Source organism: Brachionichthys hirsutus, chromosome 9 (genome assembly GCF_040956055.1).
Source record: "Brachionichthys hirsutus isolate HB-005 chromosome 9, CSIRO-AGI_Bhir_v1, whole genome shotgun sequence".
NCBI lineage: Eukaryota > Metazoa > Chordata > Actinopteri > Lophiiformes > Brachionichthyidae > Brachionichthys > Brachionichthys hirsutus.
In genome coordinates this window covers 3,019,433-3,037,084 of record NC_090905.1, presented here as the reverse complement: position 1 = coordinate 3,037,084, position 17,652 = coordinate 3,019,433, and the positions used below count along the sequence as shown (strand labels likewise).

The window sequence follows — 17,652 nt, the reverse complement described above, 5'->3', positions numbered from 1 at the left end:
CCTCTCTCCTCTCCCAGTCTTTCTCTTCTATCTCTCCCCTCCTGGGCTGGTTGACAGGCAAAGTCTGGGGGGGTGTCGGAGGCTCACAGTTAGCCAGGGCGTTAGCCACATGCACACGGCCGCCCTGCTGTCCATCCATTCTACTGTATCTGTGGTAACACGGGGCTTCTTCTCTCTCTCTCCGCCCCCCCCCCCCCCTCCCCTCCTTCCCACACCTCCTGCTTCGTTTAAGGGTCCTTGGAGATAGAGGAATGCAAATCTGCAACCATGATGGAAGGTAAGATCTTTTTGTTTTTTGTTTATTTCATTGTCACGCTGTCCCATTTTCCGTTGCAATTCAGGGTAATCCCTCTTTATGTCCTTCGGCCTGTACGAGCATGTTTGTGCGCGCGTGTGTGTGTGTGTGTGTGTGTTTGGACGGTTCACATGTCAGCTGTGCTGCTATTTTGAGTGCATACATTCTCGTGACTTGCATGTTATTCTCAGGCAAAGGGCACAGCCACTGAATGTCTACCGCTGAGGCACAATGGTGAGGCTAATTGAGCCGTGTGTACCTTTTGTGTGCGTGTGTGTGTGCATATGTCTGAATGTCCCCGCAACCCCCCCCCCCCCTTTTTCCCGCTTCCTATCGTAAAGGATTATTTGGATTTATTGTGCAGGAGGGTTTATATGCCCAGCTGGCTCACTTGTATAGATTCTCTTTATGTGTTGAACTGAAACGCATGCACACACACACACACACACACACACATACATGCTCACTGACAGTATGTTTCTGCTGTGATGCACTCCAGTGCATTTTTATCGTCTATTCTGGGTGCAACATGCCTGTATAGCTATCCACGGTGGAAAGGAAGCATTTCTGTTTGGGTGAACGCAGCGAGGGGGAAAGAACTGAAGACTGTTTTAGTGTCGTGTCCCTTTAATTGATGACATCATCATCAGGTGGAAGGCCAGTGATGTGGAGCTCTGCAGCTGGTGCACGCAAGCCTCCATCAATGCATCCGTTTCAGGATGTTATTTTATCGCAGCGTCTTAGTTAACTACCATTGGCCAGTTAGTTGACCAGAACAGCTAAATGGATTTTGAGCCAAACATGGATCATGTGAAGTTACATATTTCATGTTACATACACAAGATATGTGAAGATGGGGATTAAGAAGCAACCAAAAAAAACTTTTGCTTACAGAACTAACTCCCTGTGATTCCCTGCTGGTGTTTGTTGGCCATAACAGATCTGTGCTGCATGAACAAACCGGTAGTGATATGACCAACTAGGATGACTTGGCTTGTCGGAGTAATAACAGAGCTCTGTGCGTTTAGCCAACTGCTATCTTTTAGCCAATGGCCTCTGTTAAGCTTCTGTTTATTGCTCGGACATAGATTCAAGTTGGATATAATAAATGATCAATGCAAGTAGTTAATGATCATCCTGCAGTGACTCTGCTGTCCTTTAGGTATTTATTTTGAGATGCAGTGCATTTCTTGAAAGTAAAATCCACCCCTCCTTGGGTCGAAGAGGAAACTAAGATAGAACTAAGGTCTTTAAACTGTTAATATAGATAAATAGATAGCTGATCCATATCTTTTGCAGGGCACTGCAATCCTTTTAAATTTTAAATATGGTGTTAGTTCATAAAGCAAAAATCAGAAAATTTGTCTTGCTCAATTATAGTGCAGTAAAGACCTCCCTAGTCTAGCAATTGCTAAATTTTTCAGTAAAGAATCCCACAACTATTCATCACTCCTCCTGCGAGTGTGCCGTTCTGCCATCGCCCGCATTGATGCAAAGCCAAGTTGTTACGTAACAGCTGCAAAGAAAAAAAAAAACAACAGTCTCCCAACATTTCCTATGCAGAAGCATGTTTGGCTGTTTGTGAGGCAGGATTACAGTCAGGTGTTAAAATTGGATGCTAATCCTTTTTAGCTGTGCTTTTTAAAGCCTCTTGCCATGGCGAGCGTGGTTGTCAGTCTCACACACACAAGGTGGAAGACATGGCATGGTTACCGGTATATAATTTTAGCCCAGATGGAGAGTCATGCATTTAATAGCCAGAGCTTGTTTTAGGAATGACGTTTCTCAACAGCATATGGTAATCAATTTTAGTAAAACCTAAAATCTAAAACAAAGGGCAAAAAAAATGAAGAATCAACTGGACTTGTTCAAGTTTGATGAACAAGTCCATGTCTTAGTCCTATCTTTTAAACTTTCAAACCTTCTTTCCCATGACCGTTTCCTGTAAAGTTTCCTGAGTTTACTGCAAGTGGGATTACTGCAGTCTTTGTTTCAAAGTATATGTGCATCATTACAGAAGTCTCCAGAGGATTATCTCTTACTTGATGGCAAGCACTGTTAACAAAGCCAAACAGCTTTGAGACAAGAAACTATTTAAACATTTTTCACATGTTGCTTTTGCACCTGAACATTTTGCATGTTCATGAAGGATCTTCTGCCTGTTTGAGTTAGGGTTTGCACATTTTGCTTCAGGGAAATACATTCCAGTCCAAGATGCTAAACAGATCGAGCCCCAAGAGCTAAAGTCGGTTCGCTGAGATCATTGTGGCAATAACATGAGTGAAAACCAAAGATTCTAAATTGGCTTCTCATTTGTTTTTCTTACCAAATCCACAGTTTAACTTGGCTATGTAGGCATCTGTTTGTTAATGTAATGTTAAGAACCAAGTCTGCCTCCGCAACACTTCAAACCCTTTTTAATTGAATGAACACACGGTACTTCCTGTATCACCATCAGGAAAAAATAAACACTATGGGCCCCAGAACTGATAACGCTCTAAGAATAGCAAAATCAGTATTTTGTTAGTAATTCAGCTTGTTTTCAGAGTGTTGTTGTGTACACCCAATAATTTTGTGGGTTGTAATGAACACTGAGGCCACGCCACCTGGCAGGGTTTCAGACTTGTAGTTGTGTTAATCCTGGTGAGGACTGTCACAGGGAGGCCCAATGCTTAAAGCTTGCTGGACTGAAACTTGGATAAACCCTTGCACAGAATGCTGCAGATTAGAGGGCCCAGAGGACGCAAGGCCATATGGCAGGATTCACTTCATGCCTTTAATGGGGTATTATTTGACTTGCCATAAAATGTAAACTAAATGATATACTCTTGCTGCAGGATCGTCATATTGTAAATTGCATTAGCTTTATTGTTATGGTTTAGGTGTAACGCAAATATATTTGGAATTGACATCCAGCTCAGCTCATGGCACACAGGAGCCTATTCTCCGACTCGTCAAAAGCATCTTGGCATGAAGCATCTCCTGAAATTGACTTGTACTGAAAACAACATGATGTTGCTGTGCAGGTCCCTGCAGAGTATCCACTTAGTTGTGTTTATGAGTCTCTCGCCAGTGCTTGGGCTACAGAGCTAACTGATCACGATAACCAGTGTAATCATAGTATGGTTATCTCTCTCACACAATTACATTTATAATAAATCTTGAAACTACAATTTGTTTTTTCATTCAATCAAACAGCAGTGATGGCATTCATCTGTTAGTTATGCTATAATGGAATTACCTTTATATATATATATATATATATATATATATATATATATATATGAGGTCAGAAGTTTCATGTGAAACATGCTGCTTTAACTTTTTACCAAAATGTTCGAGTTTTCGGGATGATCCGCAACATTAAACACTCTGCATGTCTGTGGGTGTCTGACTCATGTCTGTTTCGGTAATGAGCTGGGCAGAGTCTCCCAGGAGCAAATAGATATTTGGACTTTTGATGTTGGTGCATATAAACAACAAAACATGATGATGCAACAATCCACACGGTCGAACAGGCACCGTGTCTAATGGTGTATGTGTGTGAGGCCTTTCATACAAAAATGACAATCCTGCTCCCTGATTCCAACCAAAAGTAATAGCAATGTGACCAACAGATGAAATGATAAAAGAAGTGAAGGTTGGGCTGTTGGTAGAAAATGTTGCAATGCAGCACATGAGGAATGTCACACTGCTACGTTTGGTACCTGAAGAGTTGCATGTGTCCAAAAAGTGCCTGTGCACATTTTCTAGTTACCTCAAATTAAGAGGATGCTGGTGTGAAACCTGGTGTGAGTCCATAGGTTGCAGCTAGGAGACAATCGAATGCACCCAGTTAGGAGGCCTGCAAAGAAAGCGTCAGAGACAGAAGCTAACTACTGAAGCTGGAAGAAAAAAACTAATGGTTTCTGCAAAGACAGCGCCAGGAAGAAGCAGCTGAACAACATGGGAGTGGTGGAGATAGGAAAGGAGATTAAATGAGTTAATTGTGCAACTGGGATAGCGTGAGAGGAGTGCGCACCAGAGGAAGAGGGCGAGACCGAGATATTGCAGAGGACATTATGATCATCAGGAAAAACTTGAATTCTATTGCGTCATTTCCTTGTTTGCAGCTGTTTTGGAGCGTGAGCAGCTCATGTGGTTGGAAGAGTGATTTAGAATGTATCATCATAGAGGCTTATGTGGAGTCTCTGTTTAAGATTTCATTTTGTTTTATTTGCATTTCATGCAACATTTCTGCAGTTCCAGTTTCATTTTGCTTCAGCAAGCCAAACTGAATGGTGTATGCTGCTGTTCAGATGGAAGCTTGTTCATAGGCAGTGCATTGACCTGTTGAAGTAGGTAAATTATTTCCCTCAATCCCTTTTCCTTTAGCGTTCTTTCATATAACTGAACGAGGGATAGGCAGACATCATGGCAGGGAAACCCTCAGGGTAGTTGGATTTACTTGGCTATATAATATTGATGTGCTGCATTATGTATTAATCGCCCAAGCTGACAGTTAGTGCTTGGCTCAGTCTCCTCACACTCAACTTGATTATTTATATAAAAAAAAAAAAATCACATGAAACCTTGTTGCATGTTTATTGATTTATGTGGTGGTTTTATTTGTTAAATTAATATTAGTACACTTGATCATTCAGAACATCTATGCCCTAATTAGGATTAGAATATCTATCAAATATCTCTATTTGACCTTCAACTTTCATAATCAGCATTTCACAACATACTTTTCAAGAAGGCCTTGGGGAATAAAATACAGTACCCTTATGAGGGGTTACATGTACAAGAATACTATAAGGGAAGATTTAGAGCTGTGCACAAAGCATAATGACGACAGTGGTAAAGTTATCGTTATGTTTATGAGGGGTTTATTGGAAAAAGCGTCTTTGTATTAGTTCACGAATGCGTGACTAACCCCTCTTTTGCTGGAAATGTGAAGCGTTCCATGTATGCTAGTTCTGCAGGGCTCTGAGCCAGACCAGTGTAAACAGATGTCAGTTTCAATCAGCGGAGGATTCACAGTGATGCAGAGGCACGGCTACAGGAAGAGATTAGCATTTGGATTGATGTTGGTTGGGTTGAGAGTTGTAGTCAGGAGTGCGGCTGCGGGCATGGAAAGGTTGGAGGGCTGCAGCAAGAGAGATGGGACGAATTGTAGGTCATTTAGGGTTGGAGAAATGTGATTCATAAATGGTGTTTTTTGAGTGCGGAGATGTCGGGGGTATAAATGTGCCTGGCCAGCTGTGTTAGGATAAATTGTCAGGCTCCTGGAAAGCTTGTTTGTGCTAGTGTGACTCTTTACATGGATGCAATCTGCATGCAGCTCTGGTTAGCATTCACGCTTGTCGTGGTTACTGGTCTTTCAGACAACACTGATCGCTCTCTCTCCACCTCTACAACGTCAGCACAAATGTACTGACTTTACTTCTAAAAGCAACACATGTGTTTGCTTGAATGAATTCCTTGAAACATACCGTGTATGTTTGCATCTGCCACAGATCACAAATGATGCTGGAGAGGCTGTCCTGCTGCTCGGTGTCCCAGCAGCTATCAGATGGATGACTCGGAGCAGCTAGGATTTCATTAGCGGGCGTCAAACCTTCCATAGAAGATCCATTGATTTTCACTGTATCAGCGTGGGGGGCAGGAGGCTGCAGGGAGACGTGGGAGTTGGAGGTGCAACTGTATACAGTATTGGAGAAAGTGAACCACAAGACACAAAGCACCTGTCATTTTTTAAAAAGTCTGTTAGTTTCTTTCCTTAAGATTATTGTTTGTATGGAAACGTCACTATTTTCAACTCCACCTCAGCTCCTACATTTTGAGATGTTAACCTACGACTATGAGTTCCTGCCTTTTTTCTTCTTATTTGGGTTGTTGTATAATAATCAAGCCTCAAACGCTGTTGTAAGCATAGGACAAATAAAGATTAGTTTGTACAAATGGCAGACTTGATGATATGATTATGTTAACAGCGATACTTTACAGACACAAAGAACAGTTCACAGCTCTGTTTGTTGATTCAAGTTGCTAATTCATGCAGGGGCTAAGAACTGCCAAAATAACCTGGAAGCAACTGATAGCCTGTAAGCCAAAGGCAGACGTAAATGGAAGGCAATGTTCACTGGGTTGCAGCTAGTTTGAAAGAAGTTACACATTATCACTCCTGCTAAATTTTAACCCTTTTTTTCAAATATGAGATTCTGTGCATCATTCACGTTTGGACATTGAGCATCCTCTGACTCAGATAGGCTAGACGGACCTATGATGACTGACTAACCAGAGCAATGGAGGAATACAGGACTAAGAAACACTGATGGAAATTGTTGGCTTTCAACTGAAGCCCTGAAGCATTGATTCTGTTGTGTTATAGTTGGGTGCAGCTCATTGTGAACTCTTCTCCACCCATGCTCGGGGCTCTTTTACCCAATAACACAAGGTTTTGTTAGCTCCTTTCTTTCTCCCGTCTGGCATGTCATAAGGCTCTGGGCAAGCAATTTTATAGACTTTATTCCTCAAATGTAAATTAACACTGTCAAGCAGCATTCATGTTCACGTCAGCTAGTCCCAACATCTGCATCTCCTTAGCTTCCTAAAGTTGCCTTTAACAAAAGTGACAAATGGAATCCTTTAATATGTAACCACTGAAAATCCTACAGTTGAGTCTGATTTTCTCTCTGTTTTCCTCGTGTGTGTGTGTGTTCAATTTGTGTACTGGCCTGAATTTCTCTATGAAATGCTGCAAAGCTGCTTATTTTCATTGATACAAAATTTTAACTCTTACATAATACCAACGGTAAGAGAGGCCGTTTTGTGTTCCTTCTTCTGTGTGAGTCAGAAGTGAGCCGAGTGTAATCCATCACCAATCCTAGGCGGTTCAACTCCTTTATACTGTCTCATTAGAGTGCAAGCATGCATACTGTCAGTGGTTCAAGTTTGTATGCACATAAATCTGAATTTTGTTTTCATTTTTCTGTGCATGCATGCAGCTATTCTGGGCCTGCTGCATAAAACCAGATTGCTGGCCATTAGAGTGACATTGGAATTGATGGTTTGTTCCCTCAAAGTGCTTCCAGATCCTGTGGCTCATTGTGGTTTCTCCATGTCCACTCTCCCTTTCTCTCCTGAAATCACTTTCACTTCATCTCTCCATCTACAGTCAAGTAGACTAGAGCACCATCGTCTGATAATGTCAGTGGTTCTCTAGCAAGCGTTGGTTTTTAAGTCTTTTAAAGCCTTTCCTTGATGAAGGAGAGACACTGTGAACATTCCTTTTCCAACCGAAAGTGGACCAAGCCTATAATCTGGGTGTGATCTGCGAGTGGGTGGAGTCAGTGGCCTGTTTTAACCAGAATGAACTGAGATTAGATTGTTGGAAGGGAATAGGGCAGATGTAATCCACAGGAATTTGGGCCATCTTTTCAGTATCCTATCTCAATGAAACAAGAGCTGCATGAGAAGACGGTACCTTGGTTGCTGATTTCATTCATTCTGTACGAGTTGTCATTTTTCTGTTTGTAGAGTTTGTTTTATTTTCTTTCTCTCTTCCTCCTTTTTCTGTCCTCATTTTCACAATTGTTTTTTTTTTTCTACGAAGTAATTTCCTGTGCTGCCCCCACCCTCGAGACACATGGAAGGAGGATATGAGCAGGCTTCATTAGAGCTCCTGATGCATATCTACTTTCTGTCCGGCCTCATCAAGACCACACACGCACACAGCCTGCTAACACGCTGTAACGCCAGTGCGGAAACCGTTCATTCTGGGCGGCCTCATATTCTTATGAACAACCTAGTATAAGCCTCCACTTGTGTCTACCACATCTTCAGTCTTGCACAATCTCCTGCAGGCAGAACGATGTCCAGGTCCAGCAGGCTGTGATATGACGGTGAGAGAGACAAAACAAAACGCCACGTATAATCAGCTTTGTGTCCGACACCATTGTCCAACTGCAGTCTTAACCTAATTGATGTCTGATTGTCTTCTGGAATGGATGGAATCATCATTTTCTAAATAAGTAGATAGATTTATATTGAATTACCCCCCTCCTCCCCCAAAAAAAGATTTCTGTACAGTATATGCAGTAACTGAACTAGTTTCTGGTCTGATTACAGATACATGTTGAATGGACTGGTCTCATCTGGTGTCTTTCTTGTCTAACTGACCACACAGATACGACCATGCAAGGTGCAATAGCCATTCATACGAACACTCGGACACTGAAGGTTCTGTTCATGTGTTTATTTATTCTTATCATTCAGTCTTTTATAATCCTGCAGATAAGATTAATCTATGACTCAATTCACATGTGGGCTTTTGTTTGACTTTATACCCAAACGCAAAAAATATCCACCCTCTCATCTATGAATCACACTTCATTGGGTGTATGTAACACCCACACTTTTGCTTCATGGCTTCACTACTTAGAATTATTGTACTTGTCATTAAACTCACTAGATAGTTGAGTCACCAGAGTTTTGTCTTTCTGGTGTATTTGCTTTTCCACAATGTTTATATACTCTTTGTGACTCAGTGCAAACACCTTTAACTTATAAAATCAATAGGTGATTGCATCTGAGCCAAATTTGGGCACTGAGGACTGATCATGTCTATCTTTAGCTTCACATCAATAAGAAGAGTGTTAATAAATGTCCTGTCTGATTATTCCAGAGCTGAATAAAAAGCAAGCACCAGTCAAATTGAGTCAAAATGTTTGACTGGTGCTTTGTGTAAGAGCGACAAAACATTTCAATTGAATTTGCTCTGATGTTGAAGGTCAACAGTTTTATTGGGAAATTGTAGAAAAGTGCAGCTAACTACCGTCTACCTTCACTAAGTTTTGTATTCATTTTATCAGCAAGGCCTTTTGTATGATGAAAAACACACCGGATTTCTATAATTCAAGCGTTTGTCTTGTGCCTGTATTGCCTGAAACAAATGGAAATTGAATAGAAGCCCAAGTATGATAACTTGTTGAATATATTTTATCGATATGTGATTTAATTATGCATCCCCTCTCTTTGAATTTCCATCTTACAAACTTATTTGATCACATTTCTGGCTATGCTGTGTCTACAGTGACTAACTATTCATGCAGCGAAATCTGAACTTTTAGAAGTTGAATTGTTCATGAGCCCCGTAGACTGATGAATCAATTCAAGTATCAAATAGCTCACATTAGTGTTGGTTGTCTGGCAGACGGCTTAAACACTAACCTTGAAAACCAGACATTATAACACTAGCTGTCGTCACTTTTCATAGCCGTCACTAAGGGAGCTCAAAACGGAGTCCATTTAACAATGATCGCTGCTGAACCTGCTAATTCTCATTCTTCTGATGTGTTAAGAATCACATTTGTCATTTGCTAGGGCTTTAAACGGACACTGTTCACATCAAGCATGCATTTTCAAATTAATCTAAATTGTTACACGTTCAGCTTCAGCTTAAATCACATTATCTTCTTAAAACTAACTGTTCATGTTCAGTCTGTGTGGACCTGGAACATAGTTTATGAAATGAGCAGACAGAAAGCCTTTGAGGACCCGCTGGGGGAAGAGAAGGCATTCGGTTCCCATACCAGCCTCTCTGATCTACAAAACTCTTGTCAATAAATGGCAGGACTGGTGGGAAATACATCTTCTCCCTGTGTCTTTGTTCCAGAATATTCATGTTTAAAGCCACTCTCCATCAGGGTCATATGCCACACAGTCCTTGGTGGATGCTATTTGCAGCGTATGGATGGGAACCATGACGGCCGGCTGTTTATAGAGACAGGAGTGAGGGAGGGTTGGGAAAGAGTTGAGGGACGATGATGGCAAGGATGAAGATAGGGCTGCAAATAATCTTATACAACATGTAATAACATACTATATTACTCTAAAGTAGTGCTCAAATGTTTTGCTCATCAAACATATTCTGATATTCAATTAATACATTAATTCATCAAGCAATAGGCACTGGTTCTGGCTCGAGTTATAGCTATCACGTTGTTGTCTTTGGTAATTTATTAGTCACTTGTTTGCAGCCTTTCTCTGGTCATATTTTTTTACACTAAGTTGCATCTTTAATACTGATAGATATTGATCTGAATGACTAGTTATCGGTCCCTAATGCTGAACAAGCAACATAGGAACTTGCGATCAGTTACAATCCTGATCTATTCATCCACATAAAAATAAGCATGGATAAATTAAATAAACGGCACAGATGGATCAATCGCCACATTCCTGGCATTCCCCAAATATCTCTTGTTTATCTCTGCATCAACTGCCGCTGTGCTGCTGCATGATTTCTGGCCCTGTCCCACTTTCCTCCGAGGTGGATGATGTCACTGAAACATGTCTTCCATATAACCATGCACTGAAAAGAAACTGCACTATCCAGTTTCTAGTGTGTGCTTGTGTATGTGTTGCTGCAGCTGATGGCTCACAGTGCAGCCACCTGGACAGTTCAGTGAAGATCTTATTTTAGCATCGCAGGGCACAAACGCAAACTGACACTACTCCTTTGTCTTTTTGCTGCCATACTGACGGGTTCTTTCGCTTGAAAGGCACAACGAGGCTGTCGATGACCATTTTCGGCAGGTTTATTTTCCTTTGCTTTAACAGGACTGGACTCTTTCCCAGCAGGCCACATTTTTCTATATGCTTGTTTACGTGTCTGTCAGATGTCCTCCTATCCGACTAATTACTCGTCTCCTTGTCTCTGCTAACCTGGTTTCGTAGCTGTCAGTGGATCCACATGCTTCTCCTTGTGCTCAGTTAACAATACCGACTCGATACCCACAACACTCCTACATGTTGTCATCAAACTGGGATTCTTCCAATTCTTCTGTGTGCTGTGACATGTAGCTGACACAGGACTATAGACTCCAACATGTTTTTTTTTGGTGTAAACATCTTCTCTGCATCTAAATCTCAATGATTTATTATTGTCTTCTCTGTTTAGTATGCACAGCGATACGCACAACTCCCATCCAGAGTCTGCAGGCGTGTGTGTGTGTGTGTGTTGTTGTTATTGTTGTTGATTGGCCTGTAGAGCCTCTTCATTGCTTCCAGAGCTTGGAACAGCCTCAGCTCCGATGCCCAGAAGTAGAGCTGGACATTAAAAAAAAATTAATCTTCTGATGATTCAGTTTGAAGCTAATTCTAATTATCCAGGGGAACTTTGAACTATAGTTGGAATCGGTGAATGGACTTTCTTTTGTGGATTAAATGTGTAAAGTGTGACTAGTTTGACTTTATTTCTGAGTAAATTTGAGATGTGCTGGGCTTTGTTTTTGGTTTTGGGGGTTAGCGCTCCACTGAGTCCCGTTATTGAGGATGCACCCTCCCTTTGAATTTCATGCCTTGTGTCGTCGCATTAAATTGTTTTGTATTTTTGTCTGTCCTTAAGTTATTCTTGTTAAGTGTATTGGGTGTATTGATTTTCACAGTGCTCATGCCTGAAGGATTGCAAGGCTGCTGGTCCATCTGCAGTGACCATGAACATATTTTAGTTCTAAAAGGCAGCATTTACCTTCAGTTTTGCAGCCACTCACTCAATAATGCATAGAAATGCCACATGTGATCTTAATCATATAGATGCAGCACGGCTGACATCACCTCCTCTTTTCTGCACCCACCTTTTAGTTGTTCCTTTGGCATCACTGAACAAATAAGTCATTTCTTTTTTTCTCTCTCTCTCTTTAGGATTGAAAAAGCGTACCAGGAAGGCCTTTGGGATACGGAAGAAAGAGAAGGACAATGACTCCGCGTAAGTCCCCTGTCTTCCTTCCTGGAGAGCCTTAAGAGCAGATCTCATTTAAGTTGTTAGTGTAGCTGAAAAGAGAGCTGACTGAAACCTCTGTGTTAGAGTGAGTTATTTTAAGAACAAACAGCAAATATATGGCAGCAGGTTAAAGTAGAATTAGTATGGTGTTATGAATAGGTTTAAATGGAATGCCTTTCTGAAACATGTTGCATCAGTGCAATCAAGTTCATTTTAGAGCTCTGATGCCATGTGATTTTCATGCTCTGCTTTCTTACTTTGTCCTTTACCTTTTGACAGGGGGTCACCAGACAGAGACGGGGGTGTAAGTAACAGATAGTATTTGATGCATCAATCAAATAATTATTATGTGTGTGTAAAACTGAATAACATAAAAACAACATTTATAATCCATGTTCTTTTTACTTGCCAGGAACCCCAGGTTGAATCGGTACTGAACTCTAGTCCTTTTGTGTAGGCTTAGTTTAGACTAGAGCATAGACCTTAGTTGTAAATATCAAGATACACTTTTCCAGTCATCACTTTTTTTTTATTAGCTTGCTGCCTAATGAGGCTTTGAGAAAATCAAATTACAAGTGTGACAGGATAGTCTCCTGATTACTTGGTTGTTGCTTGATGAGACACACATTTTATAATATAATCATCCATTGTCGGATTATTTCACAGCATGTTTGATAATTATAGTAATAATTATCAGATCAATAGTGACCCAGGATGGTTTTCCTGAAAAACCCTAATATTACAAAAAAATTATATTTATGACTGAGTTGCAAATAAAAACAAAAGCAGCAATGAATTAGAAGCAGTAAACAGAAAATAAGAAACTCTGGGACAGGATCCAGGTTATATGGCAGAATTAACAGCGTAGCAGCAATGCTAGGCAATAGCTAACAGAAAACACATTTATTGTTTGATTTGTAGTGTACAATGTGCTACAGTGTCGCTCTGGTGGATTTCTAATCGAATTGTTTGTCTGTTGATAGTCTCAGAAGCGGACCAACGGGGCCCCTAATGGCTTCTATGGAGATATTGACTGGGACAGATATGTAAGAAGAAATCACTTATAATTAATCACTATCAATTAGTATTAGCTGTTTGAAACGGTTTTCATCTTAACTGCGTGAACATACATTATTTATTGTGAAATAAAATCATTTGATTTACATATGCCATCACTTCTAACATGGGTGGTGGCACAGCTGTGTGCTGTCACTAACTTGTAAACAATGACTGACTTGCTTTTGTGTGTTACAGAACTCTCCTGAAGTGGATGAGGAGGGCTACAGCATCAGACCTGATGAGGAGTCAGAGGAGGGAGATATCCTCAGCACTGCTTGATATGTTATTTGATAAGAAATCAGTTTGTGTGGTGACGTTTATTCAGGGAGATTGAACATTGTCTCGATCCAAATTCTGCAGAGGCTTCTCAATCAGCAGAAACGAACCTTTACAATCACATTTCCACACGTTTTACATAGAAAGTCACACAACAAACCTCGTGAGGCGATGGCATCTTGTGCCAATTGGTTGTTGAGGCATCTAATTAACAAATATTTAAATAAAGATAAGGATAGTGAGTCACTGATTCACCAACAGTGAACAGGAACTTACAGAGAAGTGTTTGTGAACAGACCCATGACATGTTTGGGGAGTGCAGAAGCACAACTTTGTTCAATTCCCTGATTCCCCAGACTGTTCGTTTATATTGAGCAGAGACAATGCTCTGTATTGTTCTCAGTTTGTTGTACTTGTTGTTGCCTGATTTAGTCTAATATTTTATTGGGTTTTGGCTGGAATTGATTTATCCACAGAGTAATATAAAAGTAATATTATTTTTCAATTTGTGTCTCCGCTTTATCAGCCAGGTAATGATTAGTTTTGCTCTAAGAGCAGTAAAATATAATTGAACCTCTACAGATTTAAATGGGTTTGTATTAAAACTAAAAGTGTTAATTGGGAACCACGGACAACTGTTCATAAGTAAAGGTAATGTTTGAGCAGTGGTTAGGGTGCAAAAAAAACCCTGTTGATATTAGTCTGTGATTTTTAGTTGCCAAAGTAGTCATGCTAAATTTGCTGTGGATGCGGTTTGAAGTAGTTCGGTATCTCTGCCTCCGATCAGAGGTTTCCCAGGAGTCTCCAATTGGAAATAAACCCGGGCATAGAACCAGAACATACTGTAGGTATTACACATCTCTTCTAGTCTTGGAATGCCATGTGATCCCTCAGGGGAGCTGTTGGCAGGGACAGGAGATGTCTGGAATACACTGCTGAGTCTGCTGGCACTGACAGCCTGCCTGGATAAATGGAAGAGGATATAGACTGATCAATCACATATTTGTCTTATAGTGTAAGTCGAACAAATCAGACAGTTTGACTAACGTGGCAATGATTCCCTTGACTCTACAATACTACCGACTACCAAAAAGTCCCCTTTCTTTTCTTCGGATGAGTCTGAAGAAGAGGGGGACCACAGGAAGAAATTCAAAATCAAGATCAAGCCACTGCTGGCTGATCGGATCATGACGGCGCCCTCAGTCGACGAGCTGAAAGCCTCCATAGGCAGCATAGCCCTGTCCCCGTCAGCTCTGGTGAGTCACCCGAACGTCCCCCCCGTCAGTGCCCAGTTACATTAACTGGTGGCCGTGCGTTTGTGTTACGCTTTCCTTTTCTTATAATTGCCTTTGTGAATACATAGTTTGACGTTGGACATTCATGCCTGTGCTCTCTTTGACTGTCTTACTTACAGTTTGACCCATAATGAACGATCGTTTGTCGCCCACTACAATATACAAGCTCTCTGTACGGATCTCTGCTTCACTTGCCCCGGGTCTCTTCGTGCTAACGATCATTTTTTTTAATGAGTTGTCTGAGACAATAATCTGTTTCATGAGTTTAGTGAGACAGTTTGCAACAGCGTGTAGTGTCTTGTTTAAATCCTAGAGAGAAATTAAAATACATATCCTTATACTCAGTTGCAGTTCGGTTTATAGTCCATATGTTTTGTTTGGGATGCTTGCAGAGTGCCATCAGTGGCCTCATTGTTCTCCAGCTTTGTCCAGTATATAACACAAGGCACAAACTGACAGCAGACTGCTGCCAAATATCGGGATGAGAAGCACTTGATTGAAATGAGTCGGCTCAGTTGATTGGCCCAAATTGAAACGCATACAGCATCTCTTTTATTCTGATGGCAGATTCTTTTTTAAATCTTCTGCCTGTATTTCCTTCACTCCTCTATGATGGCAGTTAGCTTGGGTGTCTGTCTTCAATAATTCAGGTGGGAAAGTGGGCACAATGAGCCCATGTGTAAGTCTGCACCAAGTGAGCTTGCTTGTGGTCATTTGAGCTCCTGGAGCCCTCAATAATTTAATCCAAGTTCAGCCGCTGACTCTGTTAACCCCATGAGGTGTGAAGGTCTTTCCCTGGCTCAAAATGACATGTGTAGCAGATGATACTTGATGATGGTTTTGTGACAAGGTCATCAACAGAAAATAAACGCTAACGTTTGACAGTTAGAGCTTCTTTAGAACTTCTAAAACAATTCCAAGACATCTCCATTGAAATTGTTAATGTATATTCATTATTTCATAAATAAACAATAGATTAATTGATATTGGCAATAATGCGTCTGTAACTGAGTGCTTTTTCTTAAAGAAGGATAAGTTATCTACAAATTTCCCCAAAATGCCTTGCGTTTTCTTCAGCAAAGCATTTCCCTTCTCACACCAAAGTAGAATGAGTCTCAGTCACTTCCAGCCCCTGGCAACTCAGGGTAAGCTTGGCTGTGGCCTGACAATAAAATGGTCTGATGAAAGGAGGAACAGGGCCAAATGTTAGCGGGCCTCTCAAGGTAAATACTGCAAATTCCCACTACTTCTTAGTTCTTTCTTTTCCTTGAACTAATGTAGTAAAATGTAAGGGTTAGACTGAAACATTTATGAGTTGCACTTGTTTAAAAAAACAAACAAACTAAAACCCACATCGGAAAATAAACTCAAGCATGAATATCAGGGATTAATAACTGAGACTTTATATATTTTTATGTCTCAGCATTGGTTTTCTGCAGCCACACTGGATTTGCAAAGCCTTGACAGGCTGCTCTTGCAGCAGCAAAAAAACCCTGAAAGTTCCATGTATTCCTTACAGACTGCATGAGCTTTTGTAATATTTGATATATTCTGCATGCATGATTCATGTGTAGCTAGTGAGAGGGACATGATGCAGCTTAACTGCTTATTTTACAGCAGAGGGGAATGTAGCTATATAGATGGATGCATTGAGCTGTAGTGCTGCACCGACTTCCCCTGCCTGTGATGATTGCAGCTGACTGTGTGTGTCAGAAACAAATGTTTTGCTTTGCTTTTTTGTTGCCTAATGTTAACATGCTTTCCCTTCTAGTCTTCAGCCTTTACCAAACCCCACTTACCGGTAATGTGTTTGTTTTTTTTATCCCTCGTTCCTCACTGCCTCTAATGATGCTGACGTCTGTAGAGGAGTCCGGTAAGCCTTTGCTTTGCATGTTGTGCATATAACACTTTTGCACCAATTAATACTTGCAGCTTGCTTATAAATGTGCTTTTCCATAAAATCCACTTTGTGAGTATATTTCATTACGGTTTTAAAAAGTGGTAGATTACTATATGTGCATTATAACTGACTGGTTTGTTTAGGTACCAGTAATGTAATAATATAGTTGTTTTGGCTGATTAAAATATCTTAAACCTTAATTTAAGCCCCTCTGGAGTCTTTAGCTTCCACTCCAGGCCAAATAACAAGTCTAGTGGTGACTAAAGTGGGAGAAAAGATTTATCCAAGTTTATCCAGCCACAACAGTTAGGTTTTCCCAGAGAGTTATCTGAGGATAAGTCAGCCACAGCAAATCTGACCCTGCATTGACATACGTCCCAATTACGTTGTAATCCAATCCATTAAACTGCTTGTTTGGGATGCATTTGACCACATCGCTTTTAGTTTGTAAATACTAATGCATCCTGGTACATCCACACAAACACACCGGTACGGTATGTTGGAGGAATGTATTCTTGTGTATTCCTAACTAAATGATGGCTGCCATAAGCTCTCACGTTTCTATGGAATTCTAACTTGCTCTACTGACACTATTTTTGATGGTCAGGTGAATGAATGAAGTAGCATGTTGTGTTTTACTCATTTGTGCACCAGGAGAATGAAGTGTGTAGTCATATTTTTATGCACTCATTGGTCATGGCACAGTGTTGCTCAGTGTCCTCAATCAAATGAACTCCATCCTCCAGCATTTCCCACCCATTTGCTGCATCATCTTATGGCTCGCTGAACAACTGGAGCAAGCACATGAGTGAGAGAAGGAGCCCAGAAGCCCGATGTAGAAATATATTGTGGGTTTTATCCAAAAATGATAAAATTACAAGAGAAGAGTTGTTTGCTTTTTGAAGGCGGACACAGTTGTGATCTAAGATCACTAGTTTGTTCCCACGGAACAAGATCACAGCAGCTAAACGGAAGATGAAACAAAGGAAGGGATGAGATGGAGGAGATTTAAGAAGCAGTAGGTTCTCAGTTGACATGAGATGCATGTATAAATACC

The 17,652-nt window shown here is 40.8% G+C and overlaps 1 protein-coding gene across 1 annotated transcript in view; it reads left to right on the top strand.

The window, feature by feature from the left end:
- The first annotated feature begins 267 nt into the window (after positions 1 to 267).
- The window catches only part of sgip1a (SH3GL interacting endocytic adaptor 1a), a 29,160-nt gene continuing 11,775 nt past the window's right edge, over positions 268 to 17,652 (top strand). The window contains exons 1-7 of the mRNA XM_068743462.1: positions 268 to 277; positions 11,957 to 12,050; positions 12,345 to 12,369; positions 12,478 to 12,495; positions 13,055 to 13,111; positions 13,320 to 13,383; positions 14,481 to 14,656. Coding sequence (XP_068599563.1) covers positions 268 to 277; positions 11,957 to 12,050; positions 12,345 to 12,369; positions 12,478 to 12,495; positions 13,055 to 13,111; positions 13,320 to 13,383; positions 14,481 to 14,656 — 444 coding nt within the window. The remainder of the gene's footprint in view (positions 278 to 11,956; positions 12,051 to 12,344; positions 12,370 to 12,477; positions 12,496 to 13,054; positions 13,112 to 13,319; positions 13,384 to 14,480; positions 14,657 to 17,652) is intronic.